Source organism: Tachysurus fulvidraco, chromosome 21 (assembly GCF_022655615.1).
Source record: "Tachysurus fulvidraco isolate hzauxx_2018 chromosome 21, HZAU_PFXX_2.0, whole genome shotgun sequence".
Classification (NCBI taxonomy): Eukaryota; Metazoa; Chordata; class Actinopteri; order Siluriformes; family Bagridae; genus Tachysurus; species Tachysurus fulvidraco.
Genome location: NC_062538.1, coordinates 4,705,733 through 4,721,928, shown reverse-complemented (window position 1 = coordinate 4,721,928; position 16,196 = coordinate 4,705,733). Strand labels below are relative to the sequence as shown.

General features: G+C 34.9%; 1 protein-coding gene, 5 non-coding genes and 1 pseudogene across 8 annotated transcripts; all 7 read right to left on the bottom strand.

Annotated features, from left to right (window-relative positions):
• Positions 1-1,651: 1,651 nt before the first annotated feature.
• Positions 1,652-1,766, bottom strand: LOC113646976. The gene has a single exon (XR_003441566.2). It is a non-coding gene; the product is annotated as a U5 spliceosomal RNA (small nuclear RNA).
• Positions 1,767-3,466: 1,700 nt separating this feature from the next.
• LOC113646979 lies at positions 3,467-3,606 on the bottom strand (annotated as a pseudogene).
• A 1,813-nt stretch (positions 3,607-5,419) lies between these two features.
• On the bottom strand, positions 5,420-5,534 carry LOC113646978. Its single transcript, XR_003441568.2, has one exon. It is a non-coding gene; the product is annotated as a U5 spliceosomal RNA (small nuclear RNA).
• Positions 5,535-6,168: 634 nt separating this feature from the next.
• On the bottom strand, positions 6,169-6,283 carry LOC113646982. The gene has a single exon (XR_003441571.1). It is a non-coding gene; the product is annotated as a U5 spliceosomal RNA (small nuclear RNA).
• A 3,315-nt stretch (positions 6,284-9,598) lies between these two features.
• Positions 9,599-9,713, bottom strand: LOC113646977. The gene has a single exon (XR_003441567.1). It is a non-coding gene; the product is annotated as a U5 spliceosomal RNA (small nuclear RNA).
• A 481-nt stretch (positions 9,714-10,194) lies between these two features.
• LOC113646983 lies at positions 10,195-10,309 on the bottom strand. Its single transcript, XR_003441572.1, has one exon. It is a non-coding gene; the product is annotated as a U5 spliceosomal RNA (small nuclear RNA).
• Positions 10,310-12,232: 1,923 nt separating this feature from the next.
• On the bottom strand, positions 12,233-16,187 carry LOC113646948 (snake venom vascular endothelial growth factor toxin HF). 3 transcript variants are annotated; one of them, XM_027153463.2, is made up of 5 exons: positions 15,938-16,187; positions 14,465-14,507; positions 13,228-13,424; positions 13,026-13,099; positions 12,233-12,809 (listed from the first exon to the last, which is right to left on the bottom strand). In XM_027153463.2, the coding sequence occupies exons 1-5, from the start codon at positions 16,007-16,009 to the stop codon at positions 12,785-12,787; spliced, it is 411 nt and encodes a 136-aa protein (XP_027009264.2). In that variant the 5' UTR covers positions 16,010-16,187; the 3' UTR covers positions 12,233-12,784. The 3 variants fall into 3 exon arrangements, 2 of the variants coding, with proteins under 2 accessions (XP_027009264.2, XP_027009265.2); XM_027153464.2 differs by having other exon boundaries at positions 12,242-12,809; positions 13,228-13,400; positions 15,938-16,180; XR_003441559.2 differs by lacking the exons at positions 12,233-12,809; positions 13,026-13,099; positions 15,938-16,187 and adding an exon at positions 14,633-15,332 and having other exon boundaries at positions 13,301-13,400.
• Between the last annotated feature and the right edge of the window lie 9 nt (positions 16,188-16,196).

Here is a 16,196-nt window from a genome sequence, read left to right as displayed (position 1 = left end):
GTAACACTTCTTTCAGTAATTTAGTTAGAATGGGATCTAATACATATGTTGATGATTTAGATGTAGTAATAAGTTTATCTAGCTCTTTCTGTCCTGTACTTGTAAAGCACTGTAGTGAGTGTAGAGCTTAAGGTGGGACTGGGTCATGAGATGCTGTCAGGGGTTGAACATCAACTAATTTGTTCCTGATACTTTCAATTTTATCAGTGAAGGAACTCATAAACTCCTCACTACTGAACTGTGATGGAATAGTGTTTTCAGATCTCTGTGGGGATTTTTTTTTGTAAATTTTGCCTCAGTGCTACATAAAAACCTGGGATAGTTTTGGTTATTTTCTATGAGTTTGCTCAGGTGCTCAGCCCTAGCAGCTTTAAGAGACTGTCTATAGCTGGAATTACTGTCCTTATATGCAATTCTAAAAACCTCTAATTTAGTTTGTCTCCACATTCGCTCGAGGTTACGGGTTGCTCTCAAGAGGGCGTGAATTAAAGTAACCTACTTTAATCGGATGGGGGCAATGATGTCTAATGTGCTATTGAAGGTAGTGACTATGCTGTTAGTCAGTTCATCTAGATCGTTTGTGTTTAAGTTTATAATAAAATGAGACAGATCATGTGCATATACAGGTGCATGTCAATAAATTAAAATGTCATGGAAAAGTTTATGGAAAGTCATGGAAATTTAACTCTAATAGTGAAACTCATGTATTATATAAATTCAGTACACACAGACTGAAGTAATTTAAGTCTTTGGTACATTTAACAAAAGCCTACCAATTCACTATCTCAAAAAATTTGAATACTTCATAAGACCCTGCTGGAAAATGAAATCAGCATCTTTAAAAAGCTGGTCAGCAGAAGGAAGCATGAAGTGCTCTAAAATTTCTTGGTAAACGGTGCAGTAACTTGTAAAATGAAATACAAAATTTTCTCCTATCTGAAAAGAAGACAGCCAGCTTCTTTGGCGATCGAGGTTTATGGTTTATGCTCATTGTTAAGGGTGTCGATGATTGTCTTCTGGACAACTGTCAAAGCAGCAGTCTTTCCCAAGATTGTGTAGCCTAGTGAACCAAATTGAGAGACCATTTTGATGGCTCAGGAAAACTTTGCAGATGTTTTGAGTTGGTTAGCTGATTGGCATGTCACCATGTTCTAGGTTTTTTAAACAGTGAATTGGTGGGTTTTTGTTAAATGTGAGTGAAATCATCACAATTAAAAATACCAAAGATTTAAACTACTTCAGTATGTGTGTACTGAATGTATATAAAATACCTGAGTTTCGCTATTAGAGTTAAATTCCCGAAATAAATGAACTTTTCCACGACATTTTAATTTATTGAGCTGCACCTGTATCACCCTTGGAATTAAGATATACATGTTGGGCATTCTGCAGTATTTCCTTAGGCATGTAAGATGAGCTTGATCAACCTAATGGTGGTGCTACAGCACATTATTTTATACTTTACATTGTGTTAAGATCTGTAAAGCTTACAGATGAAAGTCTTTCCCCGTCGGATCCTTGGCTTATTCAATCAAATTAAGCCAAATTTCCGTGAAAACAAGCCAAAGTTCAAAAAGTCTAAGTAAACCTACCAACAATGTAGTCTGAATTTTGTATTATTGCTTGATTCTGTTTTTAACAAGAATTATCAGCTCCACATAAATGTGGAGCCACAAAAAATTAGTTGATACTCATAATGCTCCTCTCCACGGAAATCTTTAGTAAAAGGCGAAAGATTTATACGAGATGAAGAGAAACAAGAGTGATACTGAACTGGGGCTCTGAATCACAGTAGACACCAAACACAACACACCGCAAGCTAATGGTAAACAGATTTTCACTAGCTAACTCACTACTATAACTGAGTTTCTATTAAATACATTAAAGCAGTACAAATTTACAAAAAAGCAGAACAACAAATGACCTAAAATAACCTAAGAAAATTGTATTTATATATTTTTTTAAACGAACATGCGCAATGCACCATGGGATACATATCATTATTCCGCCCCCTAGTGGTCTCTTTCTGAAGTTACCAATGAGTTTTATTTCCACTATGAAACATTTTAGAGGTATATACTTTTTGCGAGGGTAAATAATGCTTATAAAGAATGTAAATGATGCTGTTCTGTTTAATCCAATGTTGTTTCTATGTTTGCTTTATACTTTATGCTGTAAGATTCTAGCTTGTCAGATTATAATACATTTACATTAATGGCATTTATCCAGAGCAACATACAAAAGTACTTTGCAGTCTCTATCAAGAAATACATTAACACTGGGTCACTAAATAATTCTCCCAATATTTCACAGATTTGGGAAAAAAGTTGTTATATATATATATATATATATATATATATATATATATATATATATATATATATATATATATATATATATATATATATATATATAGTGTAGGATTACCCTAGATAGCAATAGTGATCCAGCACTGGCTTTTCAGGTAAATTTCAAAGTAGATTTAAAATAACACAATCATGCATTATAAAAAGATAGAATGCAAAGCTTTGCAACGGAAGAATATGTAAGATGAAGGGTTTCAGTGAAATGTAAAAGTTTTAATCTTATTTTGCATAAATGATTAAATCACTTGAAATACAGGTGATCCTTTTTATGACCTATTTTAAATATACAGGTGCAGCTCAATAAATTAGAATGTTGTAGAAAAGTTAATTAATTTTGGTAATTCAACACAAATATTGAAACTCGTGTATTATATAAATTCAGTACACACAGACTGAAGTAGTTTAAGTCTTTGGTACTTTTAATTGTAATGATTTTGGTTCACATTTAACAAAAACCCACCAATAAAAAAAAACATTTTTAGTGAATTGTTGACCTTCTGGAAAGTTCATTTACTGTATATATGTACTCGATACTTGGTTGGGGCTCCTTTTGCTTTAATTAATGCTTCAAATTCGGCCTGGCATGGAGATGATCAGTCTGTGGCACTGCCCAGGTTTCTTTGCCTTCAACTCATCTGCATTTTTTTGGTCTCTTGTTTGTCATTTTCTAATTGACAAGTTCAGGGCTGGTGAGTTTGCTGGCCAGTCAAGCACACCAATACCATGGTCATTTAACCAACTTTTGGTGTTTTGGTGCTTGCTCTCATCTGAAAAGAGGAATTTGGACCACTGGGCAACAGTCAAGTTCTTCTTCTTAGATAAACTGTTTTTTGAAAATTTTTGAGATAGTTAATTGGTGGGTTTTTGTAAAATGTGAGCCAAAATCATCACAATTAAAAGTACAAAAGACTTAAACTACTTCAGTCTGTGTGTACTGAATTTATATAATACTCGAGTCTCACTATTTGAGTTGAATTATTGAAATAAATAAACTTTTCCACAACATTCTAATTAATTGAGCTGCACCTGTATATCCAAATAATTTATCTATCATAATATAGAGTTTGCATGGCTTTCATTCTGTTTTTAACAAGTATAATCTGCTCCACAAATAAGTAGCAAATTAACAAATAAGTATATTAGTTAATACTCATAATGCTCCTCTCCACGGAAATCTTTAGTAAAAGGCAAAAGATTTATTGTGCAAAACAGCAATCGACTGAAATGTGAGACAGCATGTGCAAAGAGCAAAAAAAGTGTGCAAAAACAGCATGTAAACAGATTGATGGATATATATTGGAAGTGTGTGTATTTGGTGTAGGTCTGTGCAGTCCATACGGTTTATGTACGTGTGTGTTGTGCTCAGTACAGTTCAGTTCAGTTATTAAGGAATCTGATGGCTTGTGGAAAAAAACTGTTACACAGTCTGGTCATGAGGGCCCGAATGCTTTGGTACCTTTTTCCATATGGGCAGCAGGGTGAAGAGTGTCTGTGAGGGGTGTGTAAGGTCCACAATGCTGTTGGAATTGCGGATGCAACATGTGGTGTAAATGTTCATGATAGTGGGAAAAAAGACTCCAGTGATCTTCTCAGCTGTCCTTACTATCTGCTGCAGGGTTTTGCGATCTGAGATGGTGCAGTTCCAAACCCGACAGTGTAAAAAGTAGTTAGGATGTGCCTTTCTCAGACTTTGTAAGAAGTAGAGATGCTGCTGGGCTTCCTTGGTGATGGAGCTGGTGTTGAGTGACCAGGTGAAGTTCTTCACTAGATGAACACCAAGAAATTTGGTGCTCATGACGATCTCTACAGATGATCCATCGATGTTCAGCGGAGAGTGGTTTCTCTGTGCTCTTCTGAAGTCAACAACCACCTCTTTAGTTTTATCAACATTCAGAGACAGGTTATTGGCTCTACACCAGGCAGTTAGCTGTTGCACCTCATCTCTGTATGTTGACTTGTCATTCTTGATGATGAGACCCACCACTGTCATGTCATCAGTGAACTTGATAATATGGTTCAATCTGTGCATTGCTGAACAGTCATGAGTCAGCAGAGTGAACAGCAGTGGACTGAGCACGCAGCCGTGAGAGGCTCCAGTGCTCAGTGTGGTGGTGCTGGAGATGATGCGGACTGACTGAGGTCTCCCAGTCAGGAAGTCCAGGATCCAGTTGCAGAGGGAGGTGTTCAGTCCCAATCAGGTGCTTAGAGATGATTGTATTGAATGCTGAACTAAAGTCTGTGAATAGCATTTGGTGGGTGAGGGCTAAATGAAGGGCCATGGCAATTGCATTGTCTGTGGAGCAACGTAGGAATAACAGCGCTGCTCAGGGAAACGTTGAAGATGTCAGTGAAGACATCCGTTAGCTGTTCTGCGCATTCCCTGTGCATCCTGCCAGGAATGCTGTCTGGTCCAGCAGCCTTCCGTGGGTTAACTCTGAATAGAGTTCTCCTCACGTCGGCCGTGGATAGACAGAGTACCTGGTCGTCGAACGGAGTCTTCCTTGCTGTTATGTTGTTCCTCAAACTGAGCGTAGAAGTCATTCGCATCTGGGAGGGAGGCATCACTATCACAGGCAGGTGAAGCTGTCTTGTAGTTCGTGATCGCCTGTATGCCCTGCCACATGCGCCAGGTGTCTCTGCTGTCCCGGAAGTGGCCGTGGATTGTATGGGCATGTGCGCACTTTGCTTCTCTGATGGCTTGGGGCAGTTTGGCCCTTGCTGTTCTTAGGGCCGCCCTGTCCCCTGTTCTAAAGGATAGGTCTCTAATCTACAGCAGCGCACGAACGTTAGCAGCCATCCACGGCTTCTGGTTGAAGCGTGTGGTGAGTAGTTTGTAACTGATCCCATGTACACTTTCAAGTTGATGAAGTCGCCTTAAAATATTCCAGACATTACATACATTCAAAGCAATCCTGAAAATCAGCGATGTCACCTGTTGCCCACGTTCAAACCTGCTTTGGAGCTGGTCTGAAACTGAACATATCTGCGTAAAGTTAGAGATACGCAGTATACTTTATAGAATTGTTTGAATCTGTTTTTAACAAGAATTATCAGCTCCACATAAATGTGGAGCCACAAAAAATTAGTTGATACTCATAATACTCCTCTCCACGGAAATCTTTAGTAAAAGGCGAAAGATTTATACGAGATGAAGAGAAACAAGAGTGATACTGAACTGGGGCTCTGAATCACAGTAGATACCGAACACAACACACTGCAAGAAAATGGTGAGCAGATTATCACTAGCTAACTCACTACTATAACTGAGTTTCTATTAAATACATTAAAGCAGTACAAATTCACAAAAAAAAAAGCAGAACAACAAATGACCTAAAATAACCTAAGAAAATTGTATTTATATATTTTTTAAACGAACATGCGCAATGCACCATGGGATACATATCATTATTCGGCCTCCTAGTGGTCTCTTTCTGAAGTTACCAATGAGTTTTATTTCCACTATGAAACATTTTAGAGGTATATACTTTTTGCGAGGGTAAATAATGCTTATAAAGAATGTACCTAATGTTGTTTAATAAACCTAATGTTGGTGCTATAATGCATCCTAATTTTTAAACAATATCACAAAACACGTAAAACTTACCCCAATTTAAACTCCTAATTTTAATAAACCTAATGTTGGTGCTATAATGCATCCTAATTTTTAAACAATATCACAAAACACGTAAAATTTACCCCAATTTAAATTCCTCATTTTTAATTAGCTCGCAGTATACACCTTACTAAGTAAAGTAATCTTTACAGGAACGTACTGGATGTCTGTTTTTAACAAGAATTATCAGCTCCACATAAATGTGGAGCCACAAAAAATTAGTTGATACTCATAATGCTCCTCTCCACGGAAATCTTTAGTAAAAGGCGAAAGATTTATACGAGATGAAGAGAAACAAGAGTGATACTGAAGCGGGCTCAGAATCACAGTAGATACCAAACAAAACACACCGCAAGATAATGGTGAACAGATTATTACTAGTTAACTCACTAATATAACTGAGTTCGTATTAAATACCTAAATACATAATAGCCGTACAACGTTACAAAAAAGCAGAACGACATATTACCTAAAATTAATGTTATTTATCTTTTTAAAAGTTACATGCGCAATGCACCATGGGATACATATCATTATTCCGCCCCCATTGGTCTTTACCTGAAGTACAATTCAATTCAAATTTATTTGTAGAACGCTTTTAACAATTGACATTGTCTCAACGCAGCGTTACAGAAGATAAACATGAAACAAAACGATAATAATATAAAGAATAATATAATACAAAATTCAAGGATAATAGATATATTTACGTGTTTGTAGTTATCTTATCTTATTTATCTTATATGTGTATTTATGAGCATGTCTGAGGTGGCTCAGTCAGCAGTGGCAAGGAACTACCTTGGATGATAAAGGAAGAAACCTTGAGAGAAACCAGACTCAAAGGGAAACCCATGCTCATTTGGGTGACACTGGAGAGTGTGATTATAAATATACAGTTCGACAAATGTTGTATTGATGAGGAGCTTGTTGTCCTTAAAGACCACATGTATTTGGTATCTCCTCTTAGTATAGGAGAGTCTAACTGGAGCTGGTAAATCTCTAGATGCCTCAGGATCCTCACAGCATCTGCCCCATCTCAGTGGAGGTCCACAATTTTCATGGCACGGAAGACAATTGGAACTGGTACAATTTCTGAATGCCTCGGGATGGGTAGAAAGAGAGAGTTTTTAAGTTTTTAATCTACATTTTAACTTGGAAAGTGTGTCTGAACCCCAAACACTATCAGGAAGACTATTCCAAAGTTTGGGAGATAAATACAAAAATGCTCTACCACCTTTAGTAGATTTTGATATTCTGGGCATGAAGGATTGTAAACTTGTTAGAAGAGTAGTTAGATACATGGGAGCTAAACCATTAAGAGCCTTGCACATACTGTAAGTAGCAGCAGATTGTAATCAATTCTAAATTTAACAGGTAGCCAGTGTAGAGATGCAAAAATTGGGGTTATATGGTGATATTTTATTGTCCTGAAGAACTCTGGCAGCTGCATTTTTTACTAACTGTAGCCTATTTATTAAAGATGCAGGACAACCACCTAGTAATGCATTACAATAGTCCAGTCTAGAGGTCATAAATGCATGAACTAGCTTCTCAGCCTCAGATAAAGATAGGATGTTTCTTCGCTTGGCAATATTTCTAAGGTGGAAGAAGGCTGTGTTTGTAATATAGGCAATATGATTTTCAAAAGACAAGATGCTGTCTAATTTAACACCCAGGTCTTTCACTGTTTAGCTAGTAGTTACAGTACATCCCTCTAAATGGAAGTTGAAGCGTGAGAAGTTAAGAAGTGTTTGAAGTTACCAATGGGTTTTATTTCCTCAGGAATGTAAGAATGTTTATAATAAATAGACAATAATGGTTACAAACAATGTAAATGATGCCGTTCTGTTTAATATAATGTTCATTTCATGTTTGCTTTATACTGTATGCTGTAAGATTGTAGCTTGTCAGAATAAGGCTTAATACATTTACATTTATGGCATTTATCCAGAGCGACATACACAAGTGCTTTGCAGTCTTAATCAGTAAATACATTAACACTGGTTCACTAAATAATAATGGACTCTTAATATTTCAGTTTTGAAGAAAAAAAATAAAATGTTGTGTAGGATTATAAAGTTTATAATAATAATCATTTATAAAAATTATAAATTATAAGGTAAATTTGAAATGACAAACAATCATGCATTACAAAAAGAGAGAATGTGAGGCTTTGTAACAGTAGAATATGTAAGTGTCAAATATAGAATATATTTTATCTGTAGAATATGTTATGTGTAAAAGTTTTAACCTTATTTTGCATTTGAATGTATCTAATATTAATCTTGAATTTTTTTGTATTATAATAATCTTTGTATTATCCTTTATATTAACCTTTTGTTTTATGTTTATGTTCTGTAAAGCTGCTTTGAGACAATTGTTAAAAGTGCTATACAAATAAATTTTAATTGTGTAAAATTTAATAAATTATTAAATCACTTAAAATACACATGGGATCCTTTGTATGACCTATTTTAAATATAGTCAAGTCAAGTCACCTTTATTGTCACATCACCACAGCACATGTGCCAATGTGAGTGAGTGAAATTCTTGGGAGCAAGCTCCAGAAATTGCAGAACCATTTACATACAGTAGTTAAGAAACAGAAATTAGAACAATTTACAAACAGGTTAAAAAAAATATGCAAATGCGGAAAATACTAGATATATTTACAATGCACTACACATTATATACAGTATATATATATATATATATATATATATATATATATATATATATATATATATATATATATATATATATATGTAAGGTGCAACAGACTCTACAGATACAGACATGTCCTGTGGTACCGATAGCTTATTGTCAGATAGATTGTTATACTAAATTCAATGCAGTGTGTGTGTGTGTGTGTGTGTGTGTGTGTGTGTGTGTGTGTGTGTGTGTGTGTGTGTATAGTCCAGTGTTTAGATGCAGCATGAATGCAGTGTGTGTGTGTGTGTGTGTGTGTGTGTGTGTGTGTGTGTGTGTGTGTGTTTGTGTGTGTGTGTGTAGTCCAGTGTTGAACTGTTGAAGGTGCATGTCAATAAATTAGAATGTCGTGGAAAAGTTCATTTATTTTAGTAATTCAACTCAAATAGTGAAACTAGTGTATTATATAAATTCAGTACACACAGACATTAGGTTATTGTTAAATGTGAGCCAAAATCATCACAATTTAAAGTACCAAAGACTTAAACTACTTCAGTCTGCATGTATTGAATGTATATAATACACGAATTTCACTATTTGAGTTGAATTATTGAAATAAACGAACTTTTCCACGACATTTTAATTTATTGAGCTGCACCTGTATATCCCTTGGAATTAAGATATAAATGTTGGGCGTTCTGCAGTATTTCCTCAGGCATGTACGATGAGCTTGATCAACCCGATGGTGGTGCTACAGCACACTATTTTACACTTTACATTGTATTTCAAGATCTGTAAAGATTACAGATAAAATTCTTTCCCATTTAGATCCTTAGCTATTCTATACCAATGAGAATCAATTACCTAACAAGTAAAGTAAACCTAACTACAAGAAATTTACATAAATCTATCAATAATCCAATTTAAGTTTTATATGGTTGTTTCATTCTGTTTTTAACAAGAATTATCAGCTCCACATAAATGTAGAGCCACAAAAAATTAGTTGATACTCATAATGCTCCTCTCCACGGAAATCTTTAGTAAAAGGCGAAAGATTTATACGAGATGAAGAGAAACAAGAGTGATACTGATCTGGGGCTCTGAATCACAGTAGATACCAAACACAACACACTGCAAGAAAATGGTGAACAGATTATCACTAGCTAACTCACTACTATAATACATTAGTTTCTATTAAATACATTAAAGCAGTACAAATTTACAAAAAAAAAAAAAAAAGCAGAACAACAAATGACCTAAAATAACCTAATTGTATTTATATATTTTTTAAACGAACATGCGCAATGCACCATGGGATGCATATCATTATTCGGCCTCCTAGTGGTCTCTTTCTGAAGTTATGAATGAGTTTAATAAACCTAATGTTAGTGCTATAATGCATCCTAACTTTTAAACAATATCACAAAACACGTAAAACTTACCCCAAACTAAACTCCTTACTTTATTTTGGGTGTGGTTAATTCCCACTTCCACAGTATACATTTTATTAAGTATAATAATCTGAATAGGAATATATTATATGTCTCTTTTTAACAAGAATTATCAGCTCCACATAAATGTGGAGCCACAAAAAATTAGTTGATACTCATAATGCTCCTCTCCACGGAAATCTTTAGTAAAAGGCGAAAGATTTATACGAGATGAAGAGAAACAAGAGTGATAGTGAATTAGGGCTCTGAATCACAGTAGATACCAAACACAACACACTGCTCACTAACGGTAAGCGAATCATAGCGCTAACTCAGTTCAGCAACTGCGTCCGTCTGTAATAATATCATAAAGCAATCTGCACAATTTATATTCCAACGCTAAATGACTTATTTTAAGATTACAAAAATATTTTCTTAATACCGAAATGAAACTGCGAAATGCACCATGGGATACTTGCAATTAGCCACGCCCACAATACCCACACAAACGCTCTCTCTCTCTCTCTCTCTCTCTCTCTCTCTCTCTCTCTCTCTCTCTCTCTCTCTACATTACCAATGGGGATTAAAAACAGGCTTATAAAAGAGTCAACAACTCTGTAAAATGCTGCCTTTTTAAATATTTTTTTTATAATTTGGTGTCAAAGTGTTCAGTTTATATAATTGTGAGAAAGGTGCTGAGATTTCCAAACATTTATGAACAAACTCATTCGTACAAATTTAACTCGAATATGTTTACACAAAATTTTTGTCATCTCTGTTATTGCCTCTTAAAACCCCAGGACAGAACATCCTCCAGTTAGATCTTGGCCAACTTTCCGAAGCGTTTGCTAGCTGCTGTAATCTGTTTTCCTCTGAGATGAAAAAAGTCTATCTATATATCTATATATCTATCTATCTAACAAACACACACGTGTTTTGGTTTAATCTTCCTGCCAACGTGACAGAAAAGTAATTTTTACTGAGAAAAAGTCACATACTAAACATTTCCTGTTTCCTCCAAAGTCAGATTTAACCACAAAAAACAAATCATTGAAACATTTATACAATATAAAATGTAGTATGTGACTGGTGTCACGTACCACACTCTTATGGAACAGTTAAGCACTTTTTAATCCAATTCAACAAGCATCATAAATCTAATATACGTGCAAAGTAAAAACAACAAACAAACAAACAAACAAACAAACAAACAAAACAGACCAAGAGATGGATTTCCCTTAATTTACCTCATTCAGAACTCTTTTTTATTAGAGTTTATTCAGCTTATAAGTGAACAGGAAACCTTTTTAAATAGTAGAATAGAAAATAGAAATGAAAATACAATTCTTTTTGCTTTTCTTTCATTTCAAAACCTACTTTCAAACCATTTTATATTTGGTTTCCACTTTATAGTATAACAAAGCAGGTATGCTTTCATCCATCCACAATAATGTTAAGCCCATATTGCATAATTTTGAAAATCGTTTCTAGACAAATTAGCACCTGACACAGTTTACAGTATTAAACTTAGTTGGTTCTGTTTTTTGAATATTTTTACACTTTTTAAATAAATTCCCAAGTAATTTTGAAGTTACATGAACATGAACTTTGTAGCTATATGAACATGTAGGATAATATGTTATATAACCAGTGTGAAAAACAATACTTCTAACTAGAACTTGTTTCAATGTTTTGCATCAAAGTGCTGTCATAAGTCTTGTACATAGGCTTAGAAATGTTCAGTTTTTTACACACCTTCATTCGCACAACTTTATATTCAATTTATAGATAGATACCAATTTCAATTCTGACGTCTGTTTCTTTCGATTCTGTGGAATGTTTCGCAACTACCTCAGAAATATTACTTACTACGATAGTCTGAAACTGAAGTCTTGGCAGGAAGCTTCACCAACGTGTAAAACCACCAAAAGATTAGTTTATGCTTACCATGCAAATCTTTTGTAAAAGATGAAATGATATACGAAATACATATAAACATTAGAACCTATAAAGTTCTTTTTATACCACAAACAGCACACGGCTAGATCATGGTAAACATATTCATTTGAATTCAACTCAGAAAGGGAATTAATGTACAAAACCTAAAAATAAAGCAGTATAATTTAGAAAAAAGTCTTCAAAATGATATCCACACAAAACAAAGTACTAAAAATTACTGCATTTATTTAAAAAATAAAAATAAACAGTTTTGGTGAGTAAAACAAAATTTCCCCTTCAAAAATCCAGCAACTACTAATAAAACTTTTCCAACATTTTTTACCTTGCAGCCTGTGAGTCAAGAGTAAAATAAGTAATTTTCCAACATGTTAAATATAGTCCTTATTATGGTTCAATGTTCCAAATTCCTATTTGTGAAAAAAAAAATCTTGTGTATTTCGTGTAGACCATATAAATGATCCTAGATAAAAAAAATCAAGCAAAAAAATACAAAAAAATATCAAAAGTATTAATAAGAATATCAGAAGTACATCTAAAAACCTTTAAATATGTTTATGCATTTTATATATCAGTTCACAGAATTCACACAAGAGTTTATGCAATTTTATTTAGTATTAGTTTTATTATTATTATTTTATTTAAAAAAACTATTATTAAATGTTCATAAAATTATTTTTTAAATATTTTAAACACAACATAATTAAAATGTAACAAAAATTCAAGTTAAAAATTATTCAATTACACATTATTCATTCAGTGAAGTCAGTCTAATTCAAACGATTCCTCCTTGGTCTGTTGGAAAAAACAGGAGAAAAGAATTAAATGAAATAGAACTACAAACATGGAAAGTCAATGAGTCTAATACTGATAAATAATCTGCTGATCAAACAAAAAAAAAAACCAAGAATTAATAGTAGCAACTGTACATTTTTATATTATACTGATCAGTAAATGATACACCAAATAGCAATATGAAATCTTATATGAAATTATATGAAAGTCATTTACCTGCACGCACACTTAGTGTGCATCACAAATGGCAGCATGATTACATTTGATTTGTCAGAGTAAACACGAAGCACCTATTCAAAAATAAATCAAGCAAGAGTTTCAGCATGAGATCTGAGTCATTAAAATCTAAAGAATCAGGAAAATTGTTTTTACAGTTATATACAGTATCTTGTTGCTGAACACCATCACTGACTCATACCTGCAACTCGACTGTCTTGTTTTTTTGAGGCATGCATGTTGTTGCCTCATCTGTACAACAGCCCAAACACCGCATCACTGCTACACATCTAGGCACAATGGTGTACTGGATCTGCTCTGGAAATTCATCACATACCTTGACCAAAGTTTCACGAGGCTGACAGCTACTTTTCTCTATAAGGACAAAAAGAGAGATCCCTGAAAAATTACAAGATGAACAAATTCACTTTCATTGAAGAAGAAGCATTGAGTTTTAGTCACATTTGGGACATGACTCAGTGGTTAAGAGTTATTTATCAGAAGGTCTTGAGTTCAAATCACCATCAAACTGCGATGATTAAAGATTTTAGCAAAGACCCCCAATTGCACAGATGTGCCATGTCTTTCATTTGGATACAAATGCCAGCCAAATGAGCAAATCTGAACATAATATAAAGCTTTATATCAATGCATTTGTAATGTCTGATTTTTGCAAGGTGCCAAATAATTTTATAGTACCACAAATGTTTGTATTGCATCCTAAAGTCCACTTAGAGTCTGAAACTGGTTCCAAATTGGTTCCATGAACACGAGTAAACCCTGAATGTATGCCAATGGTCTTCTCGGTCATCTGATATGAACAAAATAGAGCACTTTTGGGATGGTGTAACAGCATACTACTGTCAGAATTGCCTAATCAAAATACTATATCCTGATCAAATTTGATAACAATTTCTGATATTAAGTCATAGTTCCAGCTATCCATTATATGGGTATCAACTGTATCCACAAAGGGCTGGTGTGGGTTCAGGTTTTCATTCCAGTTAAAATAAAGAAGCCTATATATTGTCACTTTACAGTGAAATTCTTTCTTAGCATATCCCAACTTTGGAAGTTGGGGTCAGAGTGCAGGGTCAGCCATGATACATTAAGGTTAAGGGCTTGCTGAAGGACCCTACAGTGGTAGTTTGACAGTGCTGGGCTTGAACACCAATCCTCCAATCAACAACCTGGAGCCTTAACCGCTTGAACCACCACCACCCCAAAAGCAGGACCCAGACTTCATGTCCCCTGATTAATGAGTGTAACTTGTCTTTTACTAGTCTCACCTGTGCCTTCTGCTTAGTTGAAATGAAAACACCACATCAGCTCTTATCAGTTCAGAAATGCCCCTGAGCGAAAGTATCTCATATTGTATCGATTAAAATCTATTTATTAGTGCTCTGGATGCTGTATAAACTCAAATGGAGTATAAATACCTCTTATAGACTTTAATGTCTCCCTGGTATCCTCATTGTAGCCCTAGTTGTAAAGAAGAGAGAAAATGCACATTTAATCTTCATTCATCTTCAAAAAATTCTGGGAGCTAGCAGGGGCATATGACCATAGATTTTGGTATGACAGAGCAACATAAATGAAAACATAACCTCAAACAAAATGAACCTGATCAAACAAGGTTCTGGAATCACTCAGGTCCTGTTAATACTTGATATACTGGGGGCACACTGGAAAGGTAGCCTGTCAGGACTCAGCCCGGACTTTCGCCATGTGCCTTTTGTTTCCGTTCTCTGTTCACGTGTCTGCCCCGCCCTTGTCTTTTCCTCCCCGCTTCTGCACACCTGGCCCTCATGTGTCTTGATTATTATTAGTATTTAGTTATCATTTGTTTTGTCCTGTCGTCTTTTGTTGTCGTATTACTTTGCACTCAAAATGACTTTCCATTATGAGGTGGAGCTGGGACTTTAGGTATATTAGGTAGATGATACTTTGCTGCAATTTCCTTATAGGACCAGTGCGCTGAGAAAGGTTACATCCTGTCTGATTCGTAACAGTAAACATAGATTTAGTATTTTTTTCGTTAAAGCCAGCAACATTACAATCATTCATGTCTAAATATTTAATCTTAACTAGCATCTTATTTTAGATAAATGTATTTTAGTCAGTTATCGCCACTGAATTACTAAAAAAGTGATGATAAAGGAATTTGAGCAAATTTGGTCCTGTGCCCACTTCAAGTGCCAAGACGTTTGGGGAGACAAATGTGGTTAACATTATTAAATCTAACTTAGAAATCATTTCAATACTAGTGATTTGTCCCTTCTTTCACCGCAATAAACCTTGTAAAATAAATCTGGTGTGACTCACACTTGTTTCTCAGATCAAACTCCCCAGTTCTCAATTCCAGAATATTTTGTGGGTTTACCTGGACTGAGCCCAACAAATTCTAGCTAAACTAAGTCAATGCACGGTCTTTGAGTTCGTCTTTGGAAAACTAAAACAAGTGACTCGTGCTTAGACGATCATAGATTGCTCATTTTCACCATCCAGTCATAGCAGCTTCCTGTATTTAATCACGTCCAGCAAAGTTTTAAAACAGTATTAAAATCAATTGGCCAGAATTACAGCCTTACTCTTCTTCTCTGTCTGACATTTTTCAGTGCACATGCCACCTAACAATCATTGTAATGACAATCACCGGATTGCAGTACACTGCCTGGTATGTATTTCTCTGTAGCGTTGTGATCATCTCTGTCCAAATTAAAACATTAAAAGTCTCATTCAACAGGTGAGCTGCAAATTATTATATGAACGTCAATAGCAGATAAAACATTACTAGTAAGAATATAACTAACAAAAACACCTGAAGTATTTACGATATGTACTATAGCTGAATAAAAGGTATAAGGATATTATATATTGCCTACAGTTTATAATGCATTATTTTATCTTACCTGAGAATTAGCCTCACACGTTTGAAATGACAAGGTGATGAAAAGAAGCAGAAAATGCAACGCATATGACATGATCAACAGCTCAAAACCAAATGAGACTCCAGGTCGAGTGAGATCTCAGAATGAGAGATGCTCTCACAATCGTCACGTAGGTTCGAAACAGAAGACATCTAGTCAGCCTATTGTTGAGCTGAGCAGTATTAACACTAAGTAACGTGACAAACCATGACCCATCTCGTTGCCGTGCTGAATAACATGT